General features: G+C 42.5%; 1 protein-coding gene across 5 annotated transcripts in view; it reads right to left on the bottom strand.

Moving 5' to 3' along the window:
• Nucleotides 1–20648, bottom strand: part of TBC1D30 (TBC1 domain family member 30) — an 82276-nt gene that overhangs the window by 25225 nt on the left and 36403 nt on the right. For 3 of the 5 annotated variants that reach the window (XM_059186231.1, XM_059186230.1, XM_059186234.1), the window contains 5 exons: nt 10772–10833; nt 10186–10251; nt 8248–8373; nt 6038–6223; nt 267–435 (listed from right to left, as the gene is read on the bottom strand). In XM_059186231.1, the coding sequence (XP_059042214.1) occupies nt 267–435; nt 6038–6223; nt 8248–8373; nt 10186–10251; nt 10772–10833 (609 nt within the window). Of the gene's footprint in view, nt 1–266; nt 436–6037; nt 6224–8247; nt 8374–10185; nt 10252–10771; nt 10834–14244; nt 14835–20648 lie in introns of those variants that run through there. The other 2 variants (XM_059186232.1, XM_059186233.1) reach the window with 2 other exon arrangements.

Genomic DNA, 20648 nt, shown 5'->3' with positions numbered 1-20648 from the left:
TGTTAGATGTCCATTCAGGACTGGTAAAGTACTCGGTTCTTGACGGACTTCCCAACCAGGACCAGTCTGAGGTTCAACACGGGGCCCTATGATTTTTTTTTCAGTTGTGTTTTTGTTCTCTAACCATCTATTTCAATGCACCAAACGCTCATGAACAGAAATACCTGAAAACAAGTATTTCTGTGCAAGGTCTAGGCTCAGGGGGGACAGTGGAATCGGGGAAGTGAAATATTCCCAGGAGTGTAACAGCACCGAGTCATCACTACCTCCACTTTCCTTGTTCGCGGTTCTCTGAAGAGTGTCCAGGTGCTGAGATAACTCGGGGAGCTTCAGGCTCAAGAGATCCCTGAAGACAGCCATGTCCACGGATAGAGCCCGGAGGTTATTGACAAAATAACTTTCAGGAAGTACCTTATCAATAAGGTAAATCATAATCTGAAGAAAAAGATAAAGAATAAGATCGCTTCCTAAACACTGAGATCCCAACATGTCCCAAATAAAAGGAACATATTTAAAAATGCAGTTAGCCAAAGCACACCATCATTTCAATGTGTCAATACTGAATGTTCTGGACTTCTGTGGCTCATGTGCACGCTGGGTGAGGAGTGAGAGGCATAATTATTAAAGGAACTCAGACCCACAGTCCACTGCTGTCTGAAATTTCTAGATGGGGCACCAGACCCGAGTGCAGCCCCTAAGGAGCTGTGCTGGTACAAGGCTCAGCCTCACTCAGTGGTGGAGCCCGAGCTCCATCAGCAGCAAGCAGCAATCCCATACTGGCTCCCTGGTGGCAGCACAGTTTCACAACCTTCATATGAAAACCAAGAGCTGAACCATCATAAACCTCACCCCACTCCGCCTCAAATGAAAGCAAGTCTAGAGACATACTTAGCATCAACCTGGTTATTGGAACTGAGAGTGGCTTTCCGTCCACTTTCCTCTCCCAGGACAATGCAACAAGGGTTTTGTTTGAACGTGGGGTACTTTCAAAGTCTGGATTTCTTTTATAAGATTATCTCACAAGTTCTTCAAATTACTATTTTCATTCTAACTTTTCTAGTTGTGTTACCTTTGCTAAGATGTCAAGAACCACCAGAATGACCCAGCAAAACACACGAGTTCTGTGTGTCAGTCTCGGGTCCTTACTCTGTCAGCTGGTATCCTCTGCTGTGCTCCTCCTCCCTAGAAGACCACTCACTCCCCGGAGCACAGGAAAAACAAAATTAAGAATAAAATCATAGCTGGCCCTATATCATGGTCTCACATTTTAATTTTCAGTCTAACACAAAACTCTATTTCCCAAGAAAATTCTCTCCCAGACCTGACAAGGGCCCATCTTTCCCTCATCTCTGGCTTCCAGTTTCTACTTTTTAGGATCATTGTTTTGACTAAGCGAATAAGGACTGGGCCATTCTCTTGAGAGAATACCTCTGAGACCTTTATTACAGAGGGAGCTGAGCAATAAAAGGAGAACAGTAGATGCAATCTGTGTGGAGGAAGGAGGTCCTGGAGGGACTAGGGCTAGCTGATGAGGGGGTACAGATGTCCAGCAGAGAAGACTGCCCTCTCTGAGTAAGGAGAAGAGGGATGGACAGGCTCACAAAGGCAATATTTAAAGGTAATGGTCTATTATGGTACTTTTTATCTAAGGATATAATACAAGAGAGATACTTCAGCTTTTCTGAAGAAATGATGATCTCTCAAAATTACATGAAACAAGAAGAACAAAAATTTTCAGTTATCATGGTAATTCCTGTGACACACTGAAATTCTCTGTCCAAAGGCATCTCAAAGTCTCACGTAGGGCATCAGAGACAGCCGTGTGTCATGCTAGGTGGGCCACTCCACCCACTGATACATTTTGAAGACCACACATTAGATTTTTTTTTTTTAAGATTTTATTTATTTATTTGACAGACAGAGATCACAAGTAGGCAGAGAGGTAGGAAGAGAGAGAGGCGGAAGCAGGCTCTCTGCTGAGCAGAGAGCCCAACGTGGGGCTCGATCCCAGGACCTGAGATCATGACCTGAGCCGAAGTAAGAGGCTTTAACCCACTGAGCCACCCAGGCGTCCCCAAGCATTAGATCTTTAAAAAAATTCAGATAAATAATGGCAATAGAGCAAAAATAGTGTCTCCAATAAATGGTGCTGGACCAATGGGACGTCCACATGCCAAAAACTAAACCTAGACACAAAACTTACACCTTTCACCAAAAAATGACTCAAGAGAGAACGCATACCTAAATGTAAAATGCAAAACTATAAATCTCTTAGAAGATAAGATAGCCTAGATGACCTTGGGTATGGTTATGACTTTTTAGATGCAACAGCAAGGACACGATCAATGAAAGAAACCATTGGTAAGCTAGATTACTTCAAAATTAAAAACTTCGGGCGCCTGGGTCCTGGGATCAAGTCCCGCATCGGGCTCTCTGCTCAGCAGGGAGCCTGCTTCCTCCTCTCTCTCTCTCTCTCTCTGCCTGCCTCTCTGCCTACTTGTGATCTCTCTCTGTCAAATAAATAAATAAAATCTTTAAAAAAAAAAATTAAAAACTTCGGTTTTGTGAAAGACAATGTCAAGAGAATGAAAGGACATGCCACAGATTGGGAGAAATATTTGTCAAAGGCGTATCTGATAAAAGACGGTCATCCAAAATATACAAAGAATTCTTAAAACTCCAAATAAAATAATGTGACTAAAAATGGACCAAACAAGTCCTTTGCCAAAGATGCATTCAGATGGGATATAAGAAAAAAGAAAAAGATGGGATATAAGCATATGAAAGAATCTTCACATCATATATCATTAGGGAAATTCAAATTAAAACAGGATACCATGGCACACAACTACTAGAATAGCCAAAATCCAGGGGTGCCTGGGTGGCTCAATGGGTTAAGCCTCTGCCTTTGGCTCAGGTCATGATCCCAGGGTCCTAGGATTGGGCCCCACATTGGGCTCTCTGCTCGGCAGGAAGCCTGCTTCCCCCTCTCTCTCTGCCTGCCTCTGCCTACTTGTGATCTCTCTCTCTGTCAAATAAATAAATAAAATCTTTAAAAAAAAAAAAAAATGAAAGAAAGAAAGAAAAAAAGAATGGCCAAAATCTGGAATACACCCAATGTTGACAAGGATATGGAGCAACAGAAACTCTCACACATTGCTGATGGGAATGCAAAACCCTATAGCCACTTGGGAAGACAGTTTGGTGGTTTCTCACAAAACTAAATATACTTTCACCATCTGATCCAGCGATCACTCTCATTGGTATTTACCCAAAGGAGCTGAAAACTCATGTCTACACAAAAACTTGTGCACAGATGTTTATAGCAGCTATATTCATATTTGCTGGAACTTGGAAGCAGCAGAGACATCCTTCAGTAGGTGAACGGATAAACCGTGCATACCCAGACAGTGGAGTATTATTCAGCACTAAATTAAATGAGCCACCAAGCCATGAAAAGACAGGAAAGAAGGAACCTTACATGCTTATTACAAAGTGAAAGAAGCCAATCTTAAAAGGCTACATACTGTATGATTCCAACTATATGACATCAGGATAGAGCAAGAGATCATAAAAAGACCAGTGGTTGCCCGGGGAGTGGGGGTAGGGTAGGGGGGAAAGGCGGGGGGATAACCAGGCAGAGCACAGAGGATTGTTAGGGCAGTAAACACACTCTGGATGAATATTATAAAGATACATCATTAAACATCTGTCTGACCCACAGAATGTACAACACCAAGGGTGAATTCTAATGTAAACTATGCAATTTAGGCGCCTATGACCTGTACCAGGCAACCTGTGGATTGTAATCCATGTTACAATCATGGATTGTAACAAATGTACATTTGGTGGGGAATGTTGATAGTGGGGAAGCTGTACACTTGTGGGAGCAAGAGGCATATGGAAAATCTCTGCACCTTCCTCTCAATTTTGCTGTGAACCTGAAACTGCTCTAAAAAAATTACATATTTTTAAAAATAAATAATGAAGGAGCCTAAACATTTTAACAAATAGTTAAAAACAGTTGCTAAGAAAAAACAGTAAGTGCTCAAAAGCACACAAAATGGTTTAATTACTTCCCAAAAAAACTATTTATTTGCCTAATAATTAAAACTTGCAGGGTCCAAAGTGGCAGCTAAAAAACACTGACCCCAATATCTTCCCTTGTATCTGAAGTGATTCTTCATGAATCCAATCTTTGTCTGCATATTCAATGTCTAACCACAAGATTCTGAAATGATGATGATGTCATTTCATCTCACGGAGTTCGTTTTCTTAGAGGCAGAAATATAAATATTCAGTTCCTCAGCTTTATCTCATCCATCTTTTTTATGTGAATTTTTAGTTTGTCAAGGAGTTTCTTTCATGATTTGAATGGCAAGTATGTCCCCGCCCCCAGACCTCTCCACCTCACTCCTAACCTGAATTGCTTATTCCAACTTTTCAACAGTCCTTTTTATAGTCACAGAAATAACATCTGAAAAGAACAAAATCACCTAAAGCTAATAGACTGAGCAAAACAAAGGCTTAATAAAAAATGTTTTGAACTCATGTATTTGATTTGTCATTGGCTCCCCTCTCCCTCACTTAATGTGATGAAGAAGGAGTTTCAGAGCTGTTTCCTGAAGTACAAGAATGGAAAAAAATGAAAGGGTGAATACAGATTTAGACCAGGTCAGGCTGGGTTTATAATTAATTCCACCATGATGCATATAAAACCTGGAGGAACATTTGTTTATTTTTCCATATGACATTAGTCAGTGACTGGGAATATCACTAAGGTATTTATCGCAGTCAAACACAAGGCTGGGGCCGGGGGAGGCTCCTGAAAACAAAGACTGAGTATCCATCCCATCCATCACAAAGCATTACAACCCCTAGCAGTTTGAGGGTTCAATTATGAATTAGCAACCCCATACTGCCCCAGGCTAATAAGGAAGCAGCCATCCTGTGCCTGTGAAATGCTTCATTTCTCATAAAGATTATTTCTGGTGACTCACGGACTCACATTCCAATTTATTAGCTTAAATTGTTTGTAACCCATCTCAAAGTGTTTCCAAAATGTTTTTACTGATAAAGGCTCCGGGTACTAAAGATTAAAAGATCATAAAATATCATTCATTTCCATAACCTTTTTCCATGCAAATACCTTCCATCGTATACATGTACTCTTAGCTTACCTCCTCCATACCACTCCCCATCTATGAGATAGTAAAGCAATAAAAAGATCCAACTGGAATTAAACATAACTTGTGGAGCAGGCAGCTTCTAACATGACGACCTTATGACCTCCACCTCTTGACAGTCACATTCTTATATGAGCCCTTCCCCTTGAGTAAGAGCTGGACCCAATGACTGGCTTCTAATGAATAGAATATGGCAAAAATGATGGAATGCAGCTTCTGGTATTAGGGTACAAATCTGCAGTTTAATCTCTCCTGCCTTGCTCATTCTCTTTTACTCTCCTCCTCACTCTGAGGGATGCCAGCCACCTCGCTGTAAGATGGAGACATGGCAAAGAACTATAAAAGGTCTCCGGCCAATAGCCAACCAGGAACCCAGGCCCTGGGCCAGCCACCTGTGAGGAATTAAATCTTGCCAACAACCACATGAACTTGGAAGTGAATGCTGTCCCCAGCTGAGCCTTCAGATGAGGCTGCAGACCCAGCCAGCAGTTTGAATGACACAACAATATGACTTAGAGCCAGCTACAGTGGACCCGGGTTCCTGATTCCAAGAAACTGTGAGGTAAATCATGTTTGCTATTTTAAGCAGTTAATTTGTTACAAATCACGATAAATTAATACAATTCATATTCAACTTGCTTTAAAAATGTGATGTTTTATCTATGGGACCAAAAACAATCATTCTCCTCACATCTGGCAGATATGTGAGTCCGTCACTTGACCTGGCTTTAACATGGGGGAAGTGGTGATTATGGGTCAGTACAAGGTGTAGCAAATGGCCATCAGGGAAGAGGAATGACAGTTCACTCTCAGAAGAATTTCAACTGCCTTCTTCAGAGCCCCAAACTCACCTTCAGTGCATCCCCTTCGTTGCCTTCCACTACTTCCAGAATTAGAGCAGCCAGGATGTTAAAGCCTTGGCAGTACCCAACATTCTTGTTCCATCGGGCATAGGCCAACAGGACCCGTTTTAACACAACCCTGTCCTGCTCAGCCTCCTGGCCACAGTAGGAACTGCAGCCTGTGCGGTGAAGATCCTGAAGAAGGCAAACAATATTCTTTTAAAATGTCTCCTTATAGTCTCTCCAAAAAGTGCCTTTAACTTTGCCTCAGCATTAAATAGAATCAGATTATCAGCATGGATTTTAGCTTTTAAGAATGTTTATGTACCCTATACACATGGGCCAAAACAATTTTTAAAATTTTCTTTTTCCTAATGTTTTCTAATAAGCTAAGATACATTTTTTTTTCCCCAGTTTTTTTGAGATGTAGTTGACTTGAACACTGTCAAGAGCAATTTCAGTCAGGCAAATTTTCTAACCTTCTTCAGAATTTTCTGTCAAAATTTAAAGTATTTCCAGAATTAATACAAAAGTGACTCAATTAACAGAAATTACATTCTATTTCTATATAAACTGAAAGTTTCCTTAAGTACTAAGTCTCGGATAAAATAAGAGTCATTTCAATATATGCGTGATCAATGCTAGTCTTATTCCTTTCTCTGAAATGAGATGTAATATTCAACTATCATATTCAACCCCAAATAATATTAAGGAGCAATATCAAAATATCAAAAAATGCAATACTGTAGAGACAGGAAAATCATTCTGTCCAAGACAGAAAAATCTATCCAAATTATTTTATAAATTTGTATAAAAAATAAACCTCTATCGTGCTTTAGTATTTAATGAAGACAATATATATAATTTAATAACTAAGCAGAGACTATGATTTTCATGAGTTAATGTCATTTTACTGACACAGCATTCACTTCAATGAGAAAAATTAAAGATCCTCTAAATAACATGATTGTTATAAAATGTATACTGCCTTAACTCACAATTTAAACAGAAAGAAAACATTTCAAACATGGAATACTTCATCTCTGAGAAACATTCTGAAATTCCAAATAAACAGCTAAAATATGGACAGCGCCCAGGCTTTATAAACAAACAAAATAGAATTTCATCATTCTTTTTAACATTTGTCTGAAATGGACTGAGTTAGATCATAAAGCAGCTCCTTTTATAGTTAGGACTTTTTCATGAAAAAAGTATCTTCAAATCTGTCAAAACCTTAGCCAAATTCTGATGGCCAAAATTAATGAAAGACAATTTCCCTTTTAAAACTCCAGCTTAGGGGTGCCTGGGTGGCTCAGTTGTTAAGTGTCTGCCTTTGGCTCGGGTCATGATCCCAGGGTCCTGGAATCAGAATCAAGCCCCTGGAGCCCCCCAACCCCCCAATACCCCCATCTCCACTTCCTAACCCCCCACTCCATCCAGGCTCCCTGATCTGCTCCCTGCCCAGCGGTAAGTCTGCTTCTCCCTCTCCCACTCCCCCTGCCTGTGTTCCTTTGCTTGCTGTCAAATAAATAAATTAATTAATTAATTAATTAAAATCTTTCCAAAAAATAAAAAATAAAAATAAATAAAACCCGAGCTTAGCATTATACTGTAATGAACTCATATAAAACCAAAAGCCATGTGTTAGAGGCCTATGTAAGAGAAGAAGAATGGGATCAAATTGAATCAGCAACCTTGGCTTTTGGCAACAGACCCTAATCAATTGAAATAATCCCAGTAGGCAAACCACAGCTGTCTCCACAGCTGGCTTGAACCCTTGACCATCTGGTTTTAAGTAGACCCATCAGTCAATCTGACTATCTTCATAAATTGGCAGTTAAGAAATTATCAAAGATCCTAATAAGAACCCCCTCTAACATGAAATATACTTAACTTTAAATTTCAAACCTGTAACTTTCATGTAAAAATCCAGCTAACAGCACTGACCCATGCTAAAGAAAGAAAAAGAAATTTCAATCTCCTATCAAGTGAGCAAGTAAATAGAATATGAATAGGAACATTTTCTTCTTACCGCCAACATGCAAATTTATGAAAACAAGACAAAGTTCCCCATTAAAAGGCTGTTAACTAAGGGAATAAGAAAGCAGAAAATATACGGACATTCAGACCATTCCATTTGATCCTCTGTCCAGGAAACATCTGGCTCTTAGAAACCTCCTTCCAAGTCAAAATAAACAGGTCAAACTCAGGGGCCTTACCTTGACTATCTGAATTCCCATCGAGTCATCATCAGGATTACTCCTTTCATTGAAAGTGAAACGCATGGTTTTGTCCCAATCAATAGCTATACTGTGCAAATACTGATCTGCCAAAGTCAACCAAACCTAAAATATTTAAGAAATATTAAGAGATAAAGAAGAATATTAAGAGATAAAGAAGAATCCTAAAGTAAAATATTAAGGGATAAAGAAAAATCCTAAAGTAAAATATATAATTTCACCTTTCTTTATTAAAAAAAAAATAGTTATTGCAGCTAACAAGAAAATGGGAACAGATCCACATGTAGAAATCAACTTTTCATTGAAATGTTTGCTATACTGAATTGCACCAATTAGGGTCTTTCATTTATTCTTTCCATTAATATTTGTTGAGCTTCTATTATGCACTAAGCAATGATTCAGCCATTAGGGAGGGATACTGTTAAGGAAACAAAAAGTTTTTTCAACTCTTATCTCAGTTCACTGGATTAGCTATACTATCTTCTGAGCTTATTATACTTGGCTTGGAATCACTCTCTGTATTTGGACATTCATGGAAAATGGGTCTTTTTTCACCATGGAGCAGCCTCTGCCTTTAAATCATCCCTCAATCTCTCTCTCACACACAAAACTGACAGATGGGGTCCCATAATGAATAACTTTTTTTAAAAAGAGTCACTGGATATTTTTATTCCTTTGATGACTTTATTCCAAAAAGCTGTTTCTGTAAGAAATAGGGGAACCCCCAATGTTCAAACTCTAAAAGTATTAAAACTAGGTTTGTACTGAGGGTTGCTGGAGGGGAGAAGGGTGGGAAGAATGGGGTGGCCGGGTGATGGACATTGGGGAGGTGTGCTATGGTGAGTGCTGTGAATTGTGTAAGACTGATGAATCACAGACCTGTACCTCTGAAACAAATAATACATGATATGTTACTTTTTTAAAAAAAGACTAGATTTGTAAATCAATATATTAAGAAAGCACTTCAAGTTTTGGTATTTGAACATAATTTAGCAGGAGGAACACTGATCAATATCACCAGCCAGATTTTTCTCCCAAGCATCAGAATCACATACCTTATATTCAATCTAACAGGAATCCATGTCCACTTAGCCTTCAGAATACATCTAGACTCTGATCCCTTTTCTCCATCTCCACTATGGCAACCCTGATCCACCTCTTGCCTGAATTACCCGAAGTCTTCCACTGATCTCCCTGCTTCCGCCCTTGTCCTTCATATTATCAAGCCAGGGAGGTCCATTTAAAATATGTTTTATCATGTTACTCCCCAGCTCAAAACTTCCCAATGCTTCCCATCTGAGACTGGGCAAAGGTCTTACGGCAGTCTCTAATGTCTACATGACCTGCCAACTCCTGACCCCCATCACATTTACCTCTATGACCCTCTCTCCAAATGCTTTCCCTTTGGTTCACTGTCCTCAGCACCCCCAGTGCCTTCCTAGTGCTTGCATACTCCTGAGACAATCGTGGGAGGGTGCTTCCTGTTTGGAGTGCTGGTCCCCCAGGTAGCTCCCCTCACCACCATCAGGGCCCTATTCAAATTTTACCTTGCTATTTAAAATGCCACCTCCTTATCTCCATTCCCCGACCCCCAGGGCTCTCCTTTCTTTCTCTGCTTTATTTTTATGCACGGCACTTATCACCATCTGACATACTTTATATTGTATGCATTGTAAACTCAGTGAGGAGGAAAATTTGGGTCTGTTTTTTTAATCCTCCCACTCCTGTATCCTCAGGACCTGGAACAGTACTTGGCATAGAATCAATAATCAATAAATACTTACTAGATGAATAAATCATGAAGAGAGACAGCCTTCAAATTACTAAATCTAGAATGTTCTTTTGGACATTTCAGACATTTTAAAGAGGAACAGAGTGCCGATCCTTTTGTATTTTAGCCCTCTGAATCCTCCTTACCTTTCTCCTCCATTCCTTTGGTATACCTGTTGACAGCCTGGCAACTGCCTTCAGAGCATCATACCACTAGGAACACAGAAAAAACATTGGCAAAGTGATAATATTGACCTGGATAAGCACTTTTCAACCTTTTTCCTATTTTGATATCCAGAAAGTATGAGAAAATTTGTACAGCACACTGAGGTAAACAGAGCTTCTTTCAGCCAGGCTCCAAGGCCTGCCCACCCCCCACCTGAAGTCCTCTTAAGACACCTGAGACTCACATCCACACACAATGGCTGGAAAGCTCTAGTTCAGAAACAAAAACATGTATTATGGATTCAAAATAATAGATATTCCATTTTTAAAATTTTTTTTCACACCTAGCAAGTACAAAACTCACACACATAGCAAGTACAAAATTTTTCGTTGCAGGTATAAACACAGGCCATTTATAAGCTCCTAAGTTAATTTATCTATAATTTTAAAAACTGACGTGCCTTATGTGTAGTAAAGTATATGTTAGTTTTCCTACTTTGAGAATATACCCTGTGTGCCTTGTAGATTCCCCCAAGTAAGAGTATTTTCAATAACCAAAAATAGTTACCTGCTGAAAACCATTTTGACCTAAAGATGGCTCAAGAGTGAACTTCAACTTTGTATCAACTCCTAAAAGAAAAATATAAAACTGTTATTTTGGAAGAAAATACCGTTAGACCAAAAATAAAAGTAAAAATTAACCTGATTCTACTGAATCATCATAAATTTTTAGAACATATATTTTTTGCTAAATTTTAGTCAATTTTGTTAAAATAGAAGGTAACAATATTGATTTTCTAAAATAGAAAAATACCCTGTGGTCACTAGAATGAAGCTTATCACATAGAATGGTGGCTTCCACAGCTGTCTGGAGTAGTAAAAAAAAAAAAAAAAAAATTGACACCAAAGACTTGGAGGGAGAGGGAGAGAATCTTATGCAGGCTCCATGCCCACAGCAGAGCCCAGGTAGGGCTGGATCTCAAGGACCATGAGGTCATGACTTGGGCCGAAACCAAGAGTCCATGGCTTAACCCATTGGGCCACCCAGGAGCCCAATTCTTTATCTTTAAAATGAGGGTAATAATATCTATCTCAGTAGACTAAGTGTTGTGATGATTAACTATAAATCACCTAGCACAGTATAATTTATATTTATGAAATTTAGGAAGATAATTCTCTACTTATAGAATTTGTTTTCTAATACATGCATGAACTAAATCTATGTAGGAAACCTCAGTGAAATATTAAAAGTTATGAAAATAATGTCACTGCCTTCTCACTTGTGGAATAATCCACGTTAACAATCTTATTCAGAGATTTTCATGTATCTTAAAATTCTGTCATGATACACTTGCTCATTGAAGATAAAACAGTTGGTATGTTTAATCATAGACTACAAGCTAAAAATATAACTGAGCTAATTCCAAGTTGTCTATAACTTTAAATAAACTTCTTTGATTCCAGTCCCAAATCTAAGGAAGAAGAGAAAATAAATAGGAGAATATATCAAGACAATGTGCTTATAATATACAAAGACAATATGAAATATTCATATTGGGCTCTTATTCAGAATCCCATGTTAGATGTATATGCTGTTGTTCCTGAAGGAAATTACATGACAATTTTTATTCCCATGTTTATTTTATTAAAAATAATATCAGGGATGCCTGGTGGCTCAGTCTTTAAACGTCTGCCTTCGGCTCAGGTCATGAACCTAAGGTCCTGGGATCCAGCCCAGTGTCAGGCTCCCTGATCAATGGGGAGTCCACTTCTCCCTCTCCCTCTACCCCTCCCCCACTGTTGGTGCTTTCTCTCTCACTCTCTCTCATTTGCTCTCAAATAAAACAAAATCTTTAAAAAACAATAATAAAATCAAATCTGAAAGTGTTATTTTTTTCTACAATTTCAAAATCAACTAAATATTTCAAGTCATTTTTTAAAGATTATTACTTAAAAGTTCAAGGATCAAGATATATCAAACATTATTAACAGAATTTCAGTTTTAAAATTTATGATTCTCATTTATGACAATATGTTTCCTTCTAAGATGTTGACTGCAGATTACTGAAAACCTCCTGACACCTTCCACTGCTTAGGAGTTGGTATGTAGATAGAAACTATCTTCAGAATTTAGAATTACAATAATAAAGTAGACTAGTGGACTCAAGAAATACACGATTTGCCCAAGCCCATGACAGTATGCAGATGCCCTTCTTGGAAGTCCTAGAAGAGTACTGTGAATACAAGACTTGGGTCCTAGATTTCTAAAGTCAAGCTGTGTTACAGAATCCCAGGCATCCAGTCAATGCCCTGATCCGTCTTTTCAGAGCTTCAGGACCACAAGCATATTCTGCCTGAAAAGATTTCCTTCCCCAAGGGAAGTACCCCCCTCAAATTCTAATCTCTCTGAGATGATTTAAATGAAGTCCTGCTTCGATGGTGCAGAGCAATGACACAATGGCCACATGATTGCCTCCAGCTGGGGCGAATGATTTAAGGCACTATGAGAAACACACTTCGTTGTAAGGTTGCTGTCCAGATGCGGAGTGCTGAACGGAGGAGCATGTCGTCATGACTTTTGCTTTATTGTAACAAAGGCAAGAAAATTCCGCCCGCGCAGTTATTTCAACCAACCTAAAATCTCTGGATTCCCTGACCGTATGACCGAATATGCTCCCTGGCTTTTTCAGAGCACCTGCTGGTCATCAGGTGCTGAAAACCGGCTGGGGTTAGTCTAAACCACAACTATTTTCTCACGATCTAAAAAATGAGTCACAGGACTTAACTGGAATTGATCATTCACCACCTGCATGCGATAGCTGAAATCAGGTCATTTTCCCTTTCTTCTAACTGAGTAAGGGAGGGGAGAAGGTTTATGTTTCATCTGATAGTCACGGCTGTTCCGGATTCAGAAATACAAAACACTTTTAACGTGGGAAGAAGCTTTTTTTAAGGGTAAAGGAAGAAGGTGAATAAATACTACAGTCTCTGCAATTAGACACTTCCTTGGGGAGAAAAACAAAGAAACCACAAGGTTCATAAAGGCAGTCAAGCGTTCCACCTTTTGGGGTTCCGCGCCTCGTCATATTCTCTCCAGCAGCCTCAGGATAGCAGGTTCCCAATGGCGCTGGGAGGCAGAGGCTCGGGGAGGACAAAGTCGTCTGGCACCCCGCTGGGGCGACGCTGGGGACAAGCGAGCAGCGCTAAGCACCGATGAGAGTGCAGCCGGCTCCCTCTACGGCCACCCCTAGCAGAAAGCTCTCTGCCCCCAGGCGTCCGCGCCACGGCCGGGCCCATAAAACCCCAGGGAGGGATACTGGGCGATGGAGCAGACGCGGAGTTATGCAGCCTAGAGAAACAGGGATATGTAAACACAAGCTAGCAGCATAAAGGGCCTAGCCTAGCAAGCAAGGCGAGCTCCCGGACTTTGGCTCTAAGAAAGAATCACTACTTGCAAGAATGTTTCCAACCCGTTCCCCACACGGACACACAAATTAAAGGCTTCAGGCGAGCTGGCCCTGGCACTCACGCCGCACAGATCCTCAGGAAAATGCCCCCAATTTTTCCTTCGCAGCCGCTGCCTTCCCGTCCGTCCCCAAGTATCAAACCTGTGCCTTTCTCCACCTCACGCACCTCTTTCAAGATCTGGCTTCCTGTGAGCCGAGAGCACAATTGGTTGCGCGGCCTCTGGTGGCCCGGGTAGCCGCGGACACTTCCCCACCACGCGCACAGGGCCGAGCGCGCCGCTCGCCCGAAGCTCCCGGCATAAATAGGGCTAGACTGCGCACAGGCCGCGGGGTCGGGACCCGCCGGCAGCATCGGGTCCTCCCAGCCTTGGGAGGCCGCTGCCCGCGCCCAGGCCTTCGCCCGCGCTCTTCCCTCCCAGAGAGACCCAGCCCCGCCTGCGCCAAGCCGCGGTACCCTGCACCCCGCGGCCCGCAAGCGCTCCCCGGCCTAGGCGGAGTCCAACTGAGGCAGAGGCATCAGTTCCGGGGCGCCACGCTACTTTCCAGTGCCCCATCTGCAGCCCCGGGTCCTCACCCGGCTCCAGGGTGCAGAGCAGCCGGGGCGCGGTCCGAGAAATGCAGCTGCGCTTTTTGAGCACATTGCTCAGGATGGTACCCACGCCGCCGCCGCCGCCGCCGCCGCCGCCGCCTTGCCGCTTCAGGCATCTCCCTCCGCGCCTCAGGGAGCCGGTCAGCTTGTCCTGCCGCATTCGAGAGCGCTCCGGGCTCCGGCGCGGTCGCCGTCCGCCTGGATCCCCGCTACCCCGCCGGCGTAGCGGCTTCGCGCGCGGGACTTGGCGAGTCCGCTTAGCCGAGGGGCCCTCCGGAGCAGCGAGAGTGCGGCCGGCGCTCGACGGTCGAAGGGACCTGCGGGGCACCGCAGAAGCCACCGAGCGCGGAGCGGTCGGCAGGCATCTGCAGTGCGGAGCCTGCACGGCTGAGGCAGGAGACGGCTTGGGGCGGGGAAGAGGGCGGGAGCGAGCGAGCGCGCGGGAGACGAAGGCGGCGCTCCCGCCCCCAATCCCGGCATCACTGTGCGCAGGCGGGGCGGCCCTAGCTCCCCAACGCCCGGCGGGCTCCTGGCATCTGCGCCCGGGAGCCGCAGAGCTGCGGAGCCTGGAAACCCCGGAGCCCGGGAGCCTGGGAACTGGAGAGCTGCCGGGGGAACAACTGCGCCCAGGGACCCGAAGCAGCCGGAGATTGCTGTGCTCTTCCCAAGATCTGGGAGGAGCTGGAGAGGGGCACCAAAGAGGGCAAGTCTCAGGTGCAGAATATCAGAGAGATCCAAGAGTCCACCTAACCAAACAGCGTCAGAAGAGACTGCGGCCCGAAAGATGAATCTGGCAGTGTGGCAGAGAAGCTGGCAGATGGTGAAGCAAAAGCTTGATCCCAAATTGTGTTAAACTCCTAGCAGCTTAGACAGGCATGGGAAGCACGTAAAAAATAATAATAATGGTTCTTTCTCTTGGAAGAATAGCCTTTAAGAAAAAAGTGTTCACATTTAAAAGCAGCGTTTTTTGGTTGTTTTTTGTTTTTTTAAGTGCTTCCTCCTCTCTCCAGCCGGAGATTAAGTAGTTTAGAACTATTAACTATCACTACTGTTTGTTTGTTTGTTTTTTTAAGCCATCCTTTTTTTTTTTTTAAGGTTTTATTTATTTATTTGACAGAGAGAGAGAGACAGAGATCACAAGCAGGCAGAGAGGCAGGCAGAGGCAGAGAGAGAAGCAGGCTCCCCGCTGAGCAAGGAGCCCAATGCAGGGCTCGAGCCTAGGACCCTGATCATGACCTGAGCTGAAGGCAGCGGCTTAACCCACTGAGCCACCCAGGCGCCCCTAAAAAAAAAAAAAGTCATTCTTAAACCATGACATTAACCAATTGAATATTAATCATAAAAATGAATGAGGAATAAGGAAGGAAAGGATGTGGAAGGAAATAGAGACATCTGTATTTACTAATATTTAGAAAAGGAACACTACATGGATAAACCAAAACTAAAAGATATTTATATGGGAGGGAACAGTGTGGAATAAAGAGGAATGGAAAACTGAGAGGTCTTCTGGATGTACCTTACATAGTTTGACTCTGGAATAACATATTAATAAAAAGAAAAAATGAAAATGAATGGGAAAAAATGAACCTAACTGAATATCCTGTTGATGGCACAAGAATACAGGAAAAAAATTAGTAAGTTGCTTTAGAATACAGTATTATGACTGTACATCAATGGTGGTATATATTCCAACAGCAAATTGAGCTGCAAAGAAACCTTAAATGTCAACAAGTAGCATTATTGTTATTTGATATTGCTTTCTTTTAATTCTTATGTATACTATGGGATAAAGCAAATAATTGTTACTGTCAAAAGGGACCAAGATCTGTTCAGTGTGACAGGAAATACAAGTATACAAAGAAATTAGGGGTTTTTAAATCCTGCAATATTATATTAAATTGGAAATACTAGTATGAACTCTTTTTTTTTAATGTCTCGAGACATGTGTCAAATGTCTTTATTTTTTTTTAAGATTTTATTTATTTGAGAGGAGAGAGAGAGGGAGAGAGCGAGCCTAGGTGGGGGTAGAGGCAGAGGAGAGGGAGAAGCAGACTCTCCACTGAGCAGGGAACCCTACGACAAGGGGTGGAAGGAGGCTCCATCCCAGAACCCAGGATCATGACCTGAGCTGAATGCAGCTGCTTAATGGACTGAGCCACCCAGGTGCCCCCCCTTGTTTTTCCCCAAAAATACATACACAGTTGATCCTTGAACAAGAAACAGAGGAGTTGGGGGGTCAACCTTCCTCCCTCCCCTCCCACAGTGGAAAATTTGCAAATAAATTTTGACCTAATAGCCTACTATTCACCAGAACCCTTACCAATAACTAAACAGTCAATTAACTCATATCTGGATGGGGCACCTGGCTGGCTCAGTTGGTAGAGCATGCAACCCTTGGTCTCGGGGTCCTGAGTTCCATGCTGAATATAGAGCTTACTTTAAAAAAAATTAATTCCTGAAGTGCCTGGGTGGCTCAGTCAGTTGAGCGGGGACCCTTGATTTTGACTCAGGTGATGACCTCATGGTCCTAGGATCTGCCAGGCAGTGTTGGAAGTCTGCGCTGAGTCCAGAGTACGCTTCATATTCTCCCTCCTTCTCCCTCTCCCTCCACCTCTGTCCCTCCCCCAGCCAACAAGCTCTGTAAAATAAATAAATAAAATCTTTTAAAAAATTAATTCCTATGCAAACTTTTGGGGCACCTGTCTGGCTCAGTCAGTAAAGTATGTGACTCTTGATCTCTGGGTTGTGAGTTCGAGCCCCACACTGGGTGTAGACAGTTACTTAAAAATAAAAAATTAAAAAAATACTTTGGTGTGTTTTATGTATTAAATATGTATTCTTACAATAAAGCTAGAGAAAATTTTAATCATACAGAAAATGTATTTACAGTACTTCTTGAAAAAAATCCACTTATAAATGAACACAGTTCAAGCCCATGTTGTTAAAGGGTCAGGTATATCCCCTGAGTACAGTTAAAACTAATGAACACCTACAGCACCCAGGTGGTGGTCTCTAAAAACTATTCCCCACTGAAAAGAATCAGGGCTTCTTTGAAGTCTGACTGATTCTAGGACTGAGCCTGAAAAAAGTATAAGATGAGCCTAAATCATTTTTGATGAGCTAAGGAAGTATGGAAGTGTTCCAAGACTAATGGTGTCATGTCAAAAGGATGTAAGGGCCACATGAATAGACTACTATTAGCCAACTATGGACAATTTTGAGCCTCAAAAACAATGGCTGCTATGGATTGAAAAGTATTGAATATTTATTAAATGCATTCCTAGTGAGACTCTACAAGAGCTGGAAAAGCAGTCATTCTTAATGACTCCGGCAGACTTATTTGGTAAGAAGTACATTCTGGGCTTTGTGAAGTAGCCCCAGAATTTGAGGACAACGTCAGAAGTGACACAACTCTAAGCATGAAATGAACATTTCATATGTAAGAATCTGTTAAGATGAGATTGTTAACCTACAAAAGTAAACGCGGCTCAGACAGGGTTTGAGCTCCTCAGTTATGCCTGCCCCACCAGAGGAAAAGTCCTTTGAAAAGGCAATACTCTGCCTCATCACTTAAGAAGATGAAGTCATTGTTTAACCTGGTCATGATTAACTGTTTGGCTTAGATTTCCCAACATTTTACACCAAGCTTGGGTACAAAAATCTATCCTTCATCAGCCTGATGATTTCATAGTTTCAGTCCATGTTCATTTCTTTAGCTTTCTCTTAATTTTTTTTTAAAGATTTTATTTATTTATTTGACAGAGAGAGACCACAAGCAGGCAGAGAGGCAGGCAGAGAGAGAGAGAGGAGGAAGCAGGCTCCCTGGCTGAGCAGAGCGCCCGATGCGGGACTCGATCCCAGGACCCTGAGATCATGACCTGAGCCGAAGGCAGCAGCTTAACTCACTGAGCCACCCAGGCGCCCCTAGCTTTCTCTTAATTTTAATAAAATTAAATTGATGTCTGTTGACTATTCCAGCCTATCTCAGCTGTACTGATAAAAATAACAGAAAGTGAATGATGTTCGGCTTTGGCCAATTTTTTAGAGGGCACCCCAGGCCCCTGGGGGTGAAGATGGTGATTAATGGCCAGAATAAAAGGAAGGGAACTGGAAGGAGAGGGAATATCCAAGAAAACAAGCTGGTGTCTGCATGCACCGTCTCGTCTTCCACAGTTCTCATCTGCTCAAACCTTTGAGGGTTTTGTGTTCTCTTTTAACAAGGGAAGCTATTCACACTCCGATTCCAGCACTGGGCCAGCAGGAAAGACAGCCTAAGCAGCCAAGAGGAGGAGCAATGGGCTCTGCTCTACAACATTGCCTCTGGAGTGGAAAGGACATTCAGCTCCCACAGCTGGCTGACATACACCGCGCAGACCATCCCCCTTCCTCTGGCTCAGATTCCATGCTCACCAAGCAAACACCGAATGTCATCTAACTTCCCCTAGATTTTGCTGCAAAGAAGAGAATGTTTGGACCCATTAACAGCACAGTCAATACCCCTGAATCTGCTAATCTCTCAGGGAGCTGAGGAAATCAAATTTCTGGACTGCCAAAGCTGAATCTGGACTCCAGATTGCCAAGCCACCTAGATGTGTCATAGTTGACAAAAAGATCTCTCCTTGAAACTCTTCCTCAGTTACAATAGTTTTTTTTTTGCCATTGGTAATGGGCACTTGTTGATAAAAATTCTATTTTTACCTCAGATTCATCACAAGGAAAAACTGACTCTTTAAAAAGAAAATCTGTGGCGGGGGCAGGGAGGGGTGGGGCACCTGGGTGGCTCAGTGGGTTCGGCTCAGGTCATGATCTCAGGGTCCTGGGATCGAGCCCCACATCGGGCTCTCTGCTCAGTGGGGAGCCTGCTTCCTCCTCTCTCTCTGTCTGCCTCTCTGCCTGCTTGTGATCTCTGTCAAATAAATAAGTAAAATCTTTTAAAAAAATACTTTAAAAAAAAGAAAGAAAGAAAGAAAGTCTCTGGGGTGCCTGGGTGGCTCAGACAGTTAAACATCTGATTCTTGACCTCAGCTTAGGTCTTGATCTCAGGGTTAGAGCTCAAGCCCTCTACTGGGCTCCATGCTGGGTGCAGAGCCTACTTAAAAAAGTTTCCTTGAAAACTTCCCATTCCCATTCTAAACTACACAGAAATGGAAAACAGAAAAAAAAATTGAAAATTTCTATTATACCAATAAGTAGTGAGGGAATTAAGAAATATTATTTTGTTTACATTGAAGAGGAAAGCCAAGATTGCCAACTTTTATAGCAAACAGATAATTAAGCACTAAAATACAATGGTCTAAAAGCAGTCATGGAACAAACCTAGTATTAGGCTTATTGTATGACTCATAGTTTCTTATTCATGTCTGGAATATTGTTTTCTAGAGGCAAAAGATGTCACCTGAAGTCAGCTTGCAGCAGAAACAATGCCAGCATGGACTTTGCTTAAAGCTCTCGGGTGGTGAGATTTCCAGCCAAGGTCAACTTCACATCCCTCTTTACTAATTGAGTGATCTTTACTAATCAAATAACAGTGAATTCACACTTGGGCAAATTGTATCTTGGCCCAGTCCAGAGCACTTACAATTGAAGCTGAATTACAACTGAAGGCTCAGTGAACCCTTCACAAGGATTTTCCTTGCACTGCTGAAGGAACACCCTGCATGTCCCAGAGAGTCCAGTCCCTGTGGGCCATCCCCAGAGAGGGAAGTTCCTAGGTGGACCCAAGAAGTAGGGACCGCTGGGTTTCCCCAGCACCTTCAGGCCTATGAGCTAGGAGTGAGGCTTCCTTGAGAGCAAACTCTCCCTTGAATGGGAGAAGGGGGAAGAAGTCAAAAGGAACGGAAAGCCAAACTTAAGGAAGAAAAGCTCTGTCCCCAGGAGCTTCCAGGTGGAAGCTGGGACTCCTGGATTTCCTAACGCTGCTATTTTTATTTCACAGTAAAATCTTAAAATAAAAAGGGCCTACGTGCCTATCTTCAGGGACTGCACAGAACAAGTGGTGACAAGTACCAAGAGAAAAGGCCCTGGAAGCCTGCTTTGAGGGGAGAGAAAAACCGCAGGGAGCTGGCTTGCTCTGGGGAGATGGGCCTGGAGCTCATCCTCCCGGCGGCAGAGTCCCCTGGCAGTTGTTCGTGACTGCACAGGTCTCTAAGGGTAGGAAGAGGTCTGGGCAGAGAGCAGCTCTAGGGTGTCTCCCAGTGGGTAGAGAGTGGGCACGACGTCTTTGCACTCCTGCTAATAACACGGTAGGGGTCTGGTGGCATAAAGCCACTAGTCTCCTCTCTGCTCAACCCACAGCTCTGGAAGGTCGGTGAGCAACTTCTCAATAGCAAAAATAACATCTCCCCTAAAGGGACAGTAACTGTGGCCAGAACTGTACAAAGGTGACCCTC

The sequence above is a fragment of the Mustela lutreola genome, chromosome 8 (assembly GCF_030435805.1).
Source record: "Mustela lutreola isolate mMusLut2 chromosome 8, mMusLut2.pri, whole genome shotgun sequence".
Taxonomy (NCBI): Eukaryota; Metazoa; Chordata; class Mammalia; order Carnivora; family Mustelidae; genus Mustela; species Mustela lutreola.
This window is presented reverse-complemented; position numbering and strand designations above follow the sequence as displayed.